Source organism: Phyllostomus discolor, chromosome 14, assembly GCF_004126475.2.
Source record: "Phyllostomus discolor isolate MPI-MPIP mPhyDis1 chromosome 14, mPhyDis1.pri.v3, whole genome shotgun sequence".
NCBI classification, from domain to species: Eukaryota; Metazoa; Chordata; class Mammalia; order Chiroptera; family Phyllostomidae; genus Phyllostomus; species Phyllostomus discolor.
Window position 1 is genome coordinate 46,671,292 of NC_040916.2, and position 16,476 is coordinate 46,687,767.

The 16,476-nt window shown below is 42.2% G+C and overlaps 1 protein-coding gene across 2 annotated transcripts in view; it reads left to right on the forward strand.

Moving 5' to 3' along the window:
• Positions 1-289: 289 nt before the first annotated feature.
• THEM4 (thioesterase superfamily member 4) overlaps positions 290-16,476 on the forward strand; it is a 47,452-nt gene continuing 31,265 nt past the window's right edge. Inside the window, exon 1 of one of the 2 annotated variants that reach the window (XM_036015729.1) lies at positions 290-561. In XM_036015729.1, coding sequence (XP_035871622.1) covers positions 463-561 — 99 coding nt within the window. In that variant the 5' untranslated portion in view covers positions 290-462. The remainder of the gene's footprint in view (positions 562-16,476) is intronic. The other variant, XM_028502984.2, reaches the window with a different exon arrangement.

Consider the following 16,476-nt stretch of genomic DNA (forward strand, 5'->3'; position numbering starts at 1 on the left):
CTAGTTACAACGGCCAATTCTGTTATAGTAAAGCCCATGTGTTCGTCGCCTATACATAAAATTTTCTGTAGTTACATCAATATTGAGTAAATATTTAGAGGAACATCTTCTTGGGAACAAGGCAGGACGGAGGTGGTGCGGTGGGGGACCGCGCGACAAGGGCTCGAGACTCCTGCACTCGCGGCGCAGCACGCAGGCGCGGAGTCGAGGGGGCGGGGCGAAACCGGCCCTCTGGGCCCCCCAGCCCCACTAACGCCGGATAGCTGCTGGCCGCTGCGTCCCTGCCGGCCATCACGCCTTTCCGGCCTACAGCCCCTCGCAAGCGCGGGACCTTCGCGTCAGGCTCCGCCCTCCTCTCAGTGGATTAAGCAGAAGTGCGAGCAGGCTGCTGGGTGAATCGGCGGTAGCCTCTGCCCCGTCAGTTGTCTCCGTTCAGGCCGGATTCTCGCGCCCCTGAGAGCCATGCTGAGGAGCTGCGCGGCGCGCCTGCACGCGCTCGGGGCCCTGCGCGGTCTGCCGGGCGCCGCGCGCCCGCCGGCGAGGAGCCCAGGACCCGCGCGGGTGAGTCGGGTGCGTTCCGTGGGTGGAGTGGCGGGAGTGGGCGTCGTAGAGAGATCTGCCAGGAACCTGCCGGAGGTAGCAGATACGTTAAACTATTTATCCGTTATCTCAACCAGATGATCTCAGATTAAAAACTAGCGTCAGCTCCGAAAGGCATCAGTGTTACCAGTCCTGAAATTTAAACCGGGACAGATTAGTAGGAAGGTGACTTCCCTTAAGAAACCGTGCAGGGTATTTGGTCTGTAGGTGAAGGACTGCCACTGCTATTACTAAAGTTACTCCAACAAGGTCACAGAAAACACGTAGTACGGTTGGGTCAGAATCCCTGCAGGGTGGCTAATAACCATTAAAAGATACTGTAAGACAAGAGCACTATCTCTTCCAGATTTGATCCTAATTTTCTCTGCTTGTCAGATAATCATACCCGCTCTAAGCCAGTTTCCTCGTCTTTAAAGGTTGTTATAAGATTTAAGGGAGATACTGCAAGCAAATGTTTAACACAGTGCCTGGCATTAGTAGTAGATAAATACTACCTTATATCACTGTTCTTATTACTATGTTTTGTTTCATTGTTGCATACAATTAATGTTAATTTAGTTTGGAAGAAAGAGGTGAAATTGCAACACTTGTACTATGTACAATGTGCTATAATGAAGTATTGAGTTGGTCAAAAAGTCCATTACATTTTTCCATACCATGGCTCTAGTAGTGCATAGTTGTCTTTAACTTCATTCAAAACAATTTCGTTAGATTGTATTGTGACAGCTGTCAAATCAGCGTGCATTTTTAAAAAACATCCAAATTGGTGAATTTTTGTGCAGACATTTTAATACTGAAAATGGAAGAAGATATGCAACATTTTTGGCATATTATGCTTTATTATTTCAAGAAAAGTAAAAATACAACTCAAACGCAAAAAAAGATTTGTGCTGTGTATGGAGAAGGTGCTGTGTCAACAGTGGTTTGTGAAGTTCCTTGGTACTCTTGACATTTTGGCCAAATAATTCTTTGCTGTGGGGCTGTCTTATGCACTGGAAGATGTTTAGCAACACCCCTGGCCTCTACCTACTAGAAGTCAATGGTGGCAGATAGCCAACATACTCAAAATATCCAAATCAATGAAGTTATTGGTGAAAATGAAAACTGTATCTTTTATTTTATGGAAAAAACATTACGAACTTCTTGGGCAACCCAATAATTAGGGACCATATTGGAGGGAATGGCTCTGTATGGAGCAGAAACTGGAAGTTATTGTAGCATTCTTTTAAAGAATAATAAAGTGCAGATTGGAAAAGAAATTCCAATTGTCCTGTACTAATTTCACAACAAAGATAAATTCATCTCCTTAATTATATGTTTGTGCCTTGTAATCTGTGTTGAGAATATTTAACAGTATTTACAGGCTTCATAGGTCATATTTGTTTATGTTCAATAATTTACTCTTTAAATTTGTATTTATTGATTGATATTTAGAGAGGAAGGCAGAGAGAGAGAGAGCGAAACATTGATTTGTTGTTCTTCTTATTGATGCAGTCATTGGTTACTTTTTATATGTGCCCTGACCCTGGATCAAACCCATAGCCTTGGCCTATTGGGATGATGCTCTAATCTACTTGGCCAGGGCACAGTAATTTAATCTTAAAAGGAGACACAATTTTTAAAGTTGTAATTTAATAAGTCCCACATGAAAAATGTGTAACCAAAGATCAAACAAAACTTGTCCTTTATTCAGGAAAATAGAAGTTAATAATTATCCCTAACACTTATCCCTCATATGCAATCCATGCTCTGCATTTCCGAGTACCTTTACTTCAAGTATCTCTTAGTTTTCATCTCCTTGAACTGCAACTTTTATTTTTATTTCTCACAATATCTGAGCTCCTAAACTCATCATACCCCAAGCTAAAATTAATAGTTTCATTCCTACTCTTTGCCTCCTGACACACACAGGAACACTAACAAAACCTCTTTCTCCTCTTTCTGCCCGCTGCAATCTTCAAAGTCACAACTCTAGAATCATCCAAAACTCTTTCTACTTTCTCCTCTCCCACTATCACATCTCTTGGTCCCAATATCTCAAATATTTCTTAAATCTTTTCATTAATCTCTAACTAGTTCAGCTTCTAACCATTATCTCACCTGCACCTTTGCAGCAGTCTTTTTTTAACTTGTTTCCCTACCATTGCTTCTCACCTTGCAATTCATCCATTACGCCAGAGGAAGGTTTCTAAAACCTAAGTTTGTTTACAGAACCCAAGTTCATGTGCCCCTTGCCTCAAAACTCAAAATCTCAGAGTTCGGCGTAACAAAAGTTTATTGATCAAGAAAGCACCAACTGAGATTGGACACCTAATGGTGTCTCAAATATCTTGCTCATTGAACTAAGTTAAGGGTTTTGTCAACTGACAGTTGTTGGGACCAGTTCAAGGCCAATAGGAATCCCTAATTTGGGTTGCAGTAAGAAAAATTATTCAGTGCAAAACAGTTCAACTGTGATACAGCACAGCTGTGAAGCAGCTCAATTGTGATGGAGCAGGGCTATGAGGGTTCAGCTGAACCCACCTTGGCCTGGGGAGGGAGGACAGCACATGAGGAAGTCCTGATAAGGCCCTTTGCATATACTCTCTTGACACATTGCATCACAGAAAATCTCCCTGAGATGACAGGAGGCATTCCCAGGGAATATAAACACATGTGCACACACACACACAAGAGGAGGGTAAGGCCAAACATGTGAGTCCATGCTGTTCAGGCCCACATAGCCAAGGGCTTATGTGATCAAACATCCTGTTAGCTATCATTCCCTAGTTAGCCAACTACATAGCTGCAGTTCAGAGACTAAAGCCCTTCTGGAAATCAGGTCACAGGGAGAAAGCACCACTCACTTGCAACTTCTTTGTCCCCTAAACCCAGTAGGTGTTGAGATGAGCCTTGAGATGAACAAATCACCTGAGGTCTATATAACCTACAGTTTCCATCTTTCACAAACTGTGGTTATGCCATCCCTTGTTCCCAATTTGGAAACATTAGGAGTGAAACTCTGATTCTGAGGTAAGAAGGTACAGGAAACAGCTGTGGGCACAGGTTATGATAAAGCAGGAGGGAAAAATAAGGAGAGCCCGTTTTGCAAGGGCTGTTCACATGAGTAACTTCCTCACATCACCTCTTCTTTTTAGCCTAGACACCAACACTAGCAAAATCTACTGCAATTACAGGTCCCTCTCAGCCCACTGGCTTCTAGACTGCTAGAGAAGATGAGCTGAGAAGGCTTCCCCAAGGCTTGCCCCCTACCCCCATCTCTGACAGGTGAGACTGTGAGAGGCAGAGGACAGGCCCAGGATGCCTGGTTTAACAGCTTGACTAACATGCCATAATTCAGACCCAGTCTGCTAAAAGGAAGGTTCTGGGTGATGTGGTTTCCTCCCTGTACCTGTCTCCCTTCCAGCTCACACCTTAGTAGTGCTATATTCTGTTCTTAAACTTCCATGGCTGCCTCTGACTGTGACAAAACACTGGGCTGCTCCACTTTGCTGCTTCCAAAGAAGAACCAGTGCCCTGGTCAGCCCATACCACTGCCGATCAGCAGACTGCGAAAGCCATCGGGGCCTGTGCACAGGCTGAGTGTGGGCCACTCTCCAAGGAGACAACACAGCTTAGAAGCACTTCATCCTGCCTGTGGACGCATGGGCATCTCTCAACCTTCTAGAGTTAAACCTAGGTTGAGAGAACAAGCTCTCTCACTTAGAGAAGGGGGTGGGGGTGCTTAATAGGCTACTGCTCAGAAAAGAAGCTAAGATCTCAGAGGTCTTTCAGACTTGACTGGCCACTGACACAGGGGAACGCATGACTATACCTGCCTAGAGTCAGTGATCTCAAAACCATCCTTGCAGATGAATGAACAGAGAATCGGTAAATTATTTCCTAAGACCACTCTGAATTCTTACTAAAAGCAATTCATTTTCCTGTGTCATTTCCACCTTCTTCCCATACTGTGAATGTAAGAAGGCCAACCTTTTGACCTCTGTTACTCAAAATACATGTGGTTGTTCCTACTTGCTTCATTTTGCAAATCCAATAGAGCTGACTCAAATTACATTTTTAAATCATAGACTTTTCTGTCTTTCTGGCAACAATCCAGTCAGGTAATCTGATACAGACACCGGCCCACAGTGTCCGTGGCGTCATGGATGAGACATGAGACATTCACACAGACTACCGAGTCCTGTGTGGAAGAAAAGGAACAGCACGGCTACCCTCTCAAAGGGAGGGTGCCTCGGAGCTGCCTGGCCACTCTCAAGAGGAGAGCGCCCCGATCATTCCTTCACAGGGTTTTTATTGGCTTTTAATTTGCCCAGGAATACAGGTAAAGTTCATTAATCATTGTCAGGCAGTAAGGATCAAACATTAGATAACATACAAAGAACTCTGAGGGCCTATTTTGAGTCAGGGTCTGTTAGCTAACGGGCTACAAAACTCTGGGAAGCAAACTCATTTCCTGCCCGGACCTTTATCATTTAATTAAGAGCGTTCTTAGCAAAGCAGGTTTCACAGGAGTTTATGTATTCTTTCTCAAGCCTGATCACCTGGGGAAACCCTCCCTTTCCAGCACAGGGCCGAACTGCCCTCTGTCATTGTTTTAGGATTAAGTCAGGTGGGGGAAGTAAGGGAGGCAGCCAAGAGATAGGAGACATCTCTCAGGCAGAATGAGGACTCAGGATTTGTCAAAGCCGAGGGGTGAGGGCCCATCACCCCCTTTCTCCATAGCCCCCCAAGTCCTTCCCTGGGGCCTCCACATGATCATACCTATTTTAGGTCATTCCCCCCTTGGGGAATCTTACCCATCATTGGCTAACAGATCAAGCATTGGGGACCAGTTATGAAAAGAGGAGCAGAAGCAGTGCTCCTGCCAGGGAGATAAACTCTGTCTCTTTAGTGGCTTCTGGTCCAAAGGTCGCTCACTCAGCCCTAGCCATGGTGGGGGTTACAGGTCCTGAAACCAGGCAGGGCGGTTCCCAACAGTAATCTTTTTGGTTTGTTTTGTCTTTCAATACTCCTAGGATATTTGGCCTGTGTTACCATACCTTTGGTAAAATTCCTGACATCAAAACTGCTAATAGAATATTTCTTTATATCAGTGAGACTCTTTGAAGACATGTGTCACGTAATTTTTTCCCTTATTCTTCAGAGGAAGAAAAGCAGTGGGAATCTTATTCACAGCACTCATGGATAAAACCAGTAATTCTTTCCATATAACACCAGTTATCCAATTATTCTTTCCATATATCTTTACACCATTGGCCATAGACTGGCCCCTGAGTCTCATAGCTACACCTTTGCATCTCAGACTTACTTGTCTTTTAGGTAACAGATCCTCTCTTCTGTCTCATATCACCTCCCCTGGAAACCATGCGCTCACTTGCTTGTCCTCCTTAATGAAAGTGGTGGAGCCTGTCTGATGGGAACCTTGTTGTTCAGGGAACGGCTGGGTGCCACTCCTGTTTCCCCTCAAGGGTTCCCTTCTGGCTGGGGGTGCTCCAAAAAGTGCACTCCTTGGGTGGAAGCTGGGCGAGGGTTGCAGGGGACAAGCTTATGTGTGGTTAGTAAATGCTGAAACCTGAGAAAGCAAAGAAGCTGCATTTGGAAAACAGTGCCTCCCAAATCCACAGTAGACTCTCAGCCAAAAGCAAGTCTGCCTTGAATAGGACAGGCAGTTTTCTACCATTGACCCATTTGTTATATTTCTTAATTCATGTAACCCTTATTTTCTGCATCTGGGGATCAAATATGAGTTTCCTGTTGCCAACACATACATTTACAAAAAAAGACAAACAAGGCAAGTGAAAATGTACACACAAAAACAAGTCCAACTCCTGCAGGACAGATGACCAAAGATTGTCACCCAAGGATGTCTTGGGTTGCCAGCAGGTGTTCCTCAGCCTTCCAGAGTTAGACAGTCATACCAGAGGTCATTACTCAGTGATGTCTTAGATTGCCCCACGGGCATCTCTCAATCTTCTAGAGTTAAACCTAGGTTGAGCCCTGAATCCAGCATCCCAGAGACAGTTCCTGCTTAACCAACCAGAAACCCAGTGCACACCAGAACTGAAACTACCTTTCTGATAACACTATACCCAAGATGAGAATAGAAACACTAATTAAAGCAACCACAGGGGCTGACCTACTCACCTCCCTTTCAAAGTGCTGAATGAAACAGGTTCAAGTGGCCCCTCTACTTCGCTGTCAAGGCAGGCTAGCCAGCCACTCCAGTGATCAGCACCAAGTCAGAGTCTCATATAGAATAGATCCTCCATCCAGCGAAGACACAGGCAAATAAGCCCCAGCCAAGCTGCTGCTGTTGACTGATTCGCCAAGCATCTATACCAGGCCAAAAGGGTATCCTTTTACAAGAGTCCCATATGGAGTCACCAGATTTGTTACCAAACTCAAGCAGTTAGCTTCTTGGGGTGCCCTATTCAAGAACAAGACATGGTTTTCACAAGGTAGTTTTATTTACTTGCAGCAAGTAAAGGAGACAAGATTCATATTCAAAGTTCAGCCTACCCAAAGGGAGGCTTAGCTATTGTTTATATACACTATTTAGTCTGTAACCCAGATCAGAAGAAGGATCTGATAACTTCGGGAAGCCAACTAAAAAGATCATGGAGGAAGTCAAACTTTGGGTCTTTGTCAGAGACTCTTTGGAGCCACTTGGCTTCCTGTGTAATTTTATCTAGGTGAGTTTCAACTTCTGTAAAAGTGTTTACATAAATGCAACATACTAAGCTGGCTGACTGTACAATAAACTGCTGATAATACAGGTTAAATTCCATATATTAGTATTTGATAAGATGTGTATTTTTCAAAACAAGAAAAACAAAGGTTAATGATCAGAGCAAATTATAAACCAGTTTTCGAGTTTATAATGCTGTCAGTTGAGAGAGTTTTAGATGTATGGCTGGAAGCATCCTTTATAGTTTAAAATGTCTAATGATGTCATCAGGTACTCAGGCAAACTGTTTGGCTTACATAGCATCAGTCACTGAGATTGTTTAAGCATGAGCTGTTGTGGCAATTTCTCTGAAATTTATTTCATGTCATCTAGCTGCAGTTTGTAATTGCAAAGTTCAGGAAAAGAGAAGTTTTGGTAGTCAAACGATGGGAGAAAAATTGGAAACATGTTTGGATAGTCATATTCTTCCAGAACTTTAGCTGCTGCCCATGGGAGCCCAGCCAGCCTTCTCGCGCTTCTGCGCTGCCTACCAGTTTCATTGTGGTGATGTGGTTTCTTCTGTAAGTCCTTGGTTATATGGCTTCTTTCCAACTAGTGTTCAGTTAGTTATTCGGGACAATTTCTATAATTTAGTTGTAATTCCAGTTTGGTCCTTAGGAGGAGGTTAGTGTAGCTTCTACCTACTCTGCTGTCATCTTGGATCCAGTGAAAAGAGGTTTTTAAAAACAAAGAAACAGAGACTCCTGGCAAGATGGAGGCATAGATGGATGCACCGTACCTCCACACTCAACCAAGATTGGAACAACAACAATTTAGAGGCAGAATAACACCCAGAACTGACTGAAAATTTATCTGAATGGAAGTCGGACAGCCAAGAAGTTGAAATAGACCCGTTCATCCAGACTGGTAGGAGGGGCGGAGATGAGCAGCCAGGCACAGGCTGCAGCACAGAGAACAGGGAGAATTGGGCACATAAGGCAACCAGGAGCGCGTAAGGCATCTAGGGCGTGCAAGATCGCAGCGGGTGGACCCTGAGTACGTAGGCAGCAGCTGGCAGACCCAGTGAGGTGGCGATTGTGGAGCAGGGCAGAGTGCACAACCAAGGATCCCAGGGAAGGGACTGAGGTCCCACAGAGAACAGAACTACCTCCATTGTTCCCTCTCGACCCCGCCCTCACAAGGTCACAATCTAGCGAATGGGGTGCCCAGCCCTGGTAAACACTTAAGACTCTGCCCCTCACCGTAACAGGAGCGACCAGACCAAAAAAAAAAAAAAAAAAAGGCTCAAACAGAAGAACAAATCAGTGCCCCAGAACTCATCCTTTTGAGTGACCAAGAGATAGCTAACCCATCAGATGCACAGTTCAAAACACTGGTGATCAGGAAGCTCACAGAATTGGTTGATTTTGGTCACAATTAGATGAAAAAATGCAGGTTACCATAAAAGAAATGAAGGAAAATGCATAGAGAACCAATAGTGATGGGAAGGAAACTGGGACTCAAAACAATAGAGTGGACCAGAAGGAAGAAAGAAACAACCAAACAGGAAAGAATGCAGAAATAAGAATTCAAAAAAGTGAGCAGAAGCTTAGGAACCTCCAGGACATCTTTAAATGTTCCAACATCCGAATTATAGGGGTACCATAAGGGGAAGAGGTAGAGCAACAGATTGAAAACGTATTTGAACAAATAATAAAGGAGAACTTTCCCATTCTGGCAAAGGGGAAGACTTCAAGGAAGTCCAGGAAGCTCAGAGAGTCCCAAAGAAGTTGGACCCAAGGAAGTACACATCAAGGCACATCATAAGTACATTAGCCAAGGTAAAAATGAAGGAGAGAATCCTAGAAGCAGCAAGACATAAGGAACAGTAACCTACAAAGGAGTTCCCATCAGACTGTCAGCTGATTTCTCAAAAGAGACCTTACAGGCAAGAAGGGGCTGGAAAGAAGTATTCCAAGTCATGAAAGACAAGGACCTACATCCCAGATTACTCTATCCAGCAAAGCTTTCATTTAGAATGGAAGGGCAGATAAAGTGCTTCTCAGATAAGGTCAAGTTAAAGGAGTTCATCATCACCAAGCCCTTATTTTATGAAATGTTAAAGGGACTTATCTAAGAAAAGAAGATTAAAAAAAAAACATGTATAGTAAAAGGACAGCAAACTCACAATTATTAACACATTGTATGCAAGAAACGTATTATACGTTTTACATTGACTGGTAGTAGAGCGCGCGATAAAAACTACCCACAAACAATGTGTTAACAACCACACCTAAAGCAAAACCAAAAGAAACTAAGCAAACAACTAGAACAGGAACAGAACCACAGAAATGAAGATCACATGGAGGGTTAGCAACAGGGGAGAGGGGGAAAAGGTGCAGAGAATAAGTAGCATAGATTGTAGGTAGGAAATAGACAGGGGGAGGGTAAGAATAGTATGGGAAATGTAGAAGCTGAAGAACTTATAAGCATGACACACGGACATGAACTAAAGTGGGGGGAGGTGGGTGGGAGAGGGTGTACGAGTGGAAGGGAGTGAAGGGGGGAAATGGGACAACTGTAATAGCATAATCAATAAAATATATTTTTTAAAAAAGAGGAGGAAAAAACACAAACAAGCAAAATATAACCAAAGACACTGAAATAGAGGACAGGTTGACAGTGACCAGAGGGGAGAGAAGAGGGAATTTCGGGGGAGAATGGGAAGGGTTTACAGGAACAAATTTAAAGGACACATGGACAAAAACTAAAGGGAGGGTGGTAATGGGAGGGAAGTGGGGAGGGATGGGTGCGGGGGGCTGGAATGGGAGTAAAAGGGAGAAAACTGTACTTGAACAATGATTAAAACAATAAAAAAGGTTTTTAAAGTCAACAATATTTTAAATAAAAATTCATAAATATTATCCTCAATTCACTGAGTTCCATATAATCAATTATTGTTTATTTTTATTACTTGTCAGCATTTCATGAATGCAATAACTTTTTAGAGTTCGATAATTCTTTATCAATTTTAAAGGTATGACCTGAAAGCTTATTCTCACAGACCAGTATTTTAGAATGTTAGAGTCTTCTTCTAGGATCTTTCTGAAGATGAAACATTTGCAAAAGTATCAGGGTAAAATAATGACTGTTTGTAAATGACAAAAAACTGCAAATGCCATGGTTATAGATCTGATTATAATGCAATTGATAAAGAAATCTGTTTTTTTCTATAACATGGTATTGTAAGATACCAAATAGAATTACAACTGAAAATATTATATTAGGACATTTTAGACTCTTGAAGATTATAATCTCCAGAATCTCATTTTACTAATGAGCTTCTAATAAGAATGATGCTTATGATGCTTAAGCATGAAGCGTAATGATGCTTACTAATAAGAATCTATACACACACAGGGAGGAATGGGTGGGTGGAGAGGAAACAGGGAATAGAGGGGATAAATAGTAATGGAAAAAATAATGTAATAAAATAAAGAATATATGCATATAAATACAATGCAATTTATTTTACAAAGTTTCCCATGTAATTTTAATTTATCAAATAGGCCTAATTAGTATAAATTTTAGTTTATAAAGAGAGAACAAATCTTTGAGGCATTCCAGAAGCCCACTGGGATAATCCAAAGCCATTTCCAGGTTAAGAAAAGTCTCTTTTTAAACCCTGAACCCTGCGAAGTTTATCGGAATGTATCCAAAGTTGACTAAATAGGATCATAAGTTATTATGAATTAATACTTAATTATCCATTTAATCAAAGTGACAATAAAATATTTTAAAGACATACAGAAGTTTACATAACTGTTAGCAAAATTTAGTTCTTACCATTGATACTCAGTTTTGTTACATAATCAAGTACCTGATTAAGACAATATAAAACAAAATTGCTTTGATAAAACAAGAATCTGCTTTCCAGCCAGAAAACTTTTTTTACAGTATCAGTAGCAGACCAATAGTGTTTTTTAACAGTGAGAGAAAACCTAACTCTAATTTTGCATCAGCTTACTTTAGATATTTAAATTTACTTGATTAAATTTATTTCAATCTTACTCACCTTGACCTTACATAAAATATATTTTCTTAGGATTCCTTTTCCACAAAACTTCCTTACATAACATTAATTTTCCATAATATAAAATTTAGATTTTGTTCTGTTTTCTTCCCTTACCAGTCTGTGAAAACCAGCCTCATTTCAGGACAAAATTCCTTTCCCTCAAGAAAAAAAAAAGTATCTTCATACTTATACCTTTTTTACTGAACACATATTTTTTCCATATTAATTAGAATTCTTAACCCTTAGAAACTTTAGTTTCTAGCTACAGCAAAAATGTAAGCAAACAACATTCTTATTTGGTAATGACTTAGATATTCCATGAATATCCATCATTCAATTTAGCTAACAAACTTTAAAGTTTCTAGTTGCCAAAGAGATTTAGAAAACCATTTTTAAGTACACATATACAATATAATTACTGCTAAAAAGTTAACCAAAAAGAAACATCTTGTACTACTTACATTTAATTTACTTGCTCTTAGCAATTATTTAGATTACTTATGAATTTTAAAATTTAAAAAAAATTTTAAATATATTTTATTGATTATGCTATTACAGTTGTCCCATTTTCCCCTCTTTATTCCCCTTCACCCTGCACACCACCTCCCACCCTCATTTCCCCCCACTTTAGTTCATGACCATGGGTTGTACATATAAGCTCTTCAGCTTCTCCATGTCCTATGCTGTTAATAACCTCCCCGTCTGTTTTGTACCTACCACTTATGCTCCTTATTCCCTGTACCTTTTCTCCCTCTCTCTCCCTCCCACTCCCCCTGCTGATAACCCTCCATGTCATCTCCATTTCTGTGATTCTGTTCCTGTTCTAGTTGTTTGCTTAGTTTGTTTTTGGGTTTTTTTTAGGTTCAGTTAGTAGTTGAGTTTGTTGTCATTTTACTGTTCATAGTTTTTTGTCTTCTTTTTCTTAGGTAAGTCTCTTTAACATTTCATATAATAAGGGCTTGATGATGATGAACTCCTTTAACTTGACCTTATCTGGGAAGCACTTTATCTGCCCTTCCATTCTGAATGATAGATTTGCTGGATATAGTAATCTTGGATGTAGGTCCTTGTCTTTCATGACTTCAAATACTTCTTTCCAGCCCCTTCTTGCCTGCAAGATTTCTTTTGAGAAATCAGCTGATAGTCTAATGGGAACTCCTTTGTAGGTAACTCTCCTTTTCTCTCTGCTTTTAAGATTATTACCTTATCTTTAATCTTGGGTAATGTAATTATGATGTGCCTTGATGTATACTTCCTTGGGTCCAACTTCTTTGGGACTCTTTGAGCTTCCTGGAAGTCTATTTCCTTTGACATATGGGGGAAGTTCTTCATTATTTTTTTCAAGAAAGTTTTCAATTTCTTACTCTTCGTTTTCTCCTTCTGGCATCCCTATCTTTCGGATGTTGGAACATTTAAAGATGTCCTGTAGGTTCCTAAGCCTCTCCTCATATTTTTGAATTCTTGTTTCTTCATTATGTTGTGGTTGACTGTTTATTTCTTCCTTCTGTTCCAAACCATTGATTTCAGTGCTGGTTTCCTTCCTGTCACTATTGGTTCCCTGTATATTTTACTTTACTTTACTTTTCATAGCCTTCACTCTTTCCTCTATTTTGTAACCATACTCAACCATTTCTGTAAGCATCCTGATTACCAGTGTTTGAAACTGTGCATCTGATAGGTTGGCTATCTCTTTTTCACTTTGTTCTGTTTTCTTGAGCTTTGATCTGTTCTTTCATTTGGGCCCCCCCCCTTTTTTTTTTTTTGTCTCTGCTTGCCTGTTACATAGTAAGGGTCAGAGCCTTAGGTGTTCACCAGGGCAGGGCAATCCCTGTTGCTGCCTGGTGGCACTGCCTGTAAGGGAGGGGTCTGAGAGGGAACAATGCTGCTTGCTTTGCTCTCGAGCAGCACTCAGTCACTCCTACCACTACCAACAGGCAAATTGGGCCTTTCTGGTGCTGATTCCCGGGTGGGTGGTTTTGTGTATGTTCTAGGACCCTGTGGGTCTCTCCAGCAAACTCTCCTGTGAAGCTGGGAGTTTCTCGCACCACCGCAATCCTCACAGGTTTTTTCAGTCAGAGGTTTGAGGCTTTATTTCCCCACACTGGAACCCTGAGTTGTGCAGTCTGTCTTACTACCCCATTGTTCCTCCCAGTTTATCTGCACACAAATGTGGGACCACCTGCTCCACCAGCCACTGCCTTGCCATGAGTCCTCTCCACCTGGCTGCTTGTCTCTGCTCCTCCTACCAGTCTGGATGAATGTTTCTTCCTTAACTCTTTAGTTGTCCTGCTTCCATATGTCAGTTCTGGTTGTCTTTTGTTTTTAAAATTTTTTGTTGTCCTCCTGTTGGTTGTATGAGGAGGCACAGTGCGCCTACCTATGCCTCCATCTTAGCCGGCTCCAATTTTTTTTTTTAATTTTTAAAAAAGATTTTGTTTACTTTTAGAAAGCAGGGAAGGAAGAGAGAAAGGGGGGAGAAAAACACCAGTGTGCGAGAGGCACATCAATCAATTTCCTCCTGTAGGCCCCCAACTGGGTATCTGGCCCACAACCCAGGGATGTGCCCCAACCAAGAATCAAACTAGTAAACCCTTGGTTCACAGGCTGGCACTCAATCCACTGAACCGTACCAGCCAGGGCAGATTACTTATGAAAATTTTATCATATCATGTTATTTTTCTTGCTGACAAGTTTTGCAAGAGAAATAGTATGAACTTGTTTGACTAATAAACCCAAGTGGAATAAAAGTATTATTTAATGCTGATGATTCTAAAGATATGTCTATTTAATCAAACCAAACTCATAACCTGCTTAAATGTGGACTATTTTCTGAGATCAGGTGATTCTGAGAAGCATTTGGGTTAGTTTCTATTATATTTTTTGGAATTCTTATTAAGTGCTTGTTTCTTGAAGCCATTTTAATATTACAAATTAGCAGTACCATTCAGCCGTGGAAATGTGCTATATCTAGAACATATAGGCATATGTAAGCACACAGATAAGCATAGAGATTGCATAGCTTTCATTTTAAAAATGCTAGCTTTTGTGTCCTAGGTACAATGCAAAACTCAGAGGAAAAACTGGAATCGAATTGTTTCTGGCAGATGGACTTTTAAGATTTTGCTCAGATGACCAAAGCTTTACATGCCATAAGAATCCCTTTAAACCCCTTTTAAAAGTAATTATAATTACTCAAAGAATATGCTACATCATATTTGAAAGGCTTGGTATCCTCTCTTTCAAAGGTGCCCCTTAATGTGGACTTGTTGACAAACATAAACAACAGAAAATGGAAAATGAGTATGACCAATAAAGGTGAAAATTTCAGAAAGTAAAAAGAGTGGTTTTGTTACAGAACAACAAGAGGGGGGCCTGGGACAATATACTATTACCGAAAGGAACCCTCCAGGTCCGTTATGTCTGCTGCCAGAGGAAAGACGTCTCTCAATGCCAGAGATGCGTGAAAAGGAAAGGAAATGTTTATTTAATGCTATACAAACTTAAAGTAGTGACCTAATGTCTTCATCAAAATCCCAAAGTCCCTTAAAACACCCACAAATACACACAGTCCTTCCTTCCCCCTCTGCCCAGTCTGGGGTACCGTATCTCAGGAAAAGAAACAGAAGTCCATGGCTCAGGCAGCCCCTGGTTCTTCTCAGTAATCCGTCTCGGCTGGTAGGCCTCCCTTGGTTCCCGGCACCATCAGCTTTGTCGCTGGGATCTCTGCTAAAGCTGGGTGGTGGTTCCCCCTACTAAAGTTGCAGGGGTCCCCACTCTGGCAAAGCCGCGTGGTTCTCCCCTCACAATGGCTGCAAGGAGGGGGGTCACCACTCTGCCAAAGCTGAGTGGCAGTTCTCTACTAAAGCCACATGGTGATTCTCTCTCATAGGGCCGAGGGAGTCCCCACTCTGGCAAAACCAAGTGGCTCTCCCTTCTCCAATGGCTGCCGAGTCTGGGTTTAAATCCCCACACCAATCTTCCTCTGCAGCCCCATTTCCGACTCCTCCCACCACCGGCTACACTTGCCAGCACTCTCATATTCTTCCAGCTTTACGGAGCTGCCACTGTGAGTCTGGTCAGGCATGGCTCCATGTCATGGAGCCAGTCTTCTCCAACCTTCCATGCAGGCGCTGTAACTCAGGGACTTGCCCCTCAGTTATGTCTTGGGGGGGGAGTTACTTCCATTCCCCTGGCTCAGAGCACAGCCTCAGCTATTTAACATATCTATGCAACCAGTTAAAGGTTATAGATGTGTTAAATGACCATGCCAGAGGTTAGCTGCAAAGCTGTTGCTGCACAAAACAGCTCTGCATGTTCCTGCTCCGTGTGTCCCTTCCCCCAACTCACACCTGAAGGGGAAAGGGTGAGGACATCTTAATATTTCCTGGACACCTTGAGTTCTGGACCCCATTCCAAATCCCTATTTGGGGTCCCCCTCTTGGCTGCACCCTGTAACAGTTCCAGAACACCTGAATTTAAAGTGGCAGATTTTCCTAGAGGAAGATGGCCCTGGGAGGGAGAGTGAACACAGGATGGTGGCTGCCACCACCACGTGTCCAGAGACAAAGAAGATGGGGGAGGGGAAGAAGTGTCAGGTGCCATTTCCTTCTTACTTCCAAGCTAAGAAACAAAGTATGCACAAAACAGGATTGACACACAAATAACACACAAACAAGACAATAAATTGAGTACTCTCCAGTAACCAGAGGCTGTTTCTTCTCTTAAAAGTGAAAAAAAAAATGGTGCCAAGGTAACCTGGAGCACTCTATCAGGAGGAGGCTCCCAGCAGCTGAGCCTAGGTAAAAACTGGTCTCAGTGGCCACTAAGGGTCAGCTTCTAGGGTTCGCACCCTGTTTGGGCAGGCAGCCAAGAGACCATCCATTCCCTCATAAGGAGGCAGTGGTTGGTGGTCCAGTGGGAGAGTTAGTCAGAGTTAATAACACATCATCTTCTCTTTCACTATTTTGCTTAGATTCTGCAGCACTGGGCTCTTCTTAGGTTCCTCCAGCTACACCATGACCTCACATTGCTTTTGAATCATGTCCTAATGGCAGTCCAGTTCTAAAGGATGCATCTCAGTGGGCTCTCCCAAGGAACTGAACTGGAATTTCCCACTCTCTTATTTATAAAC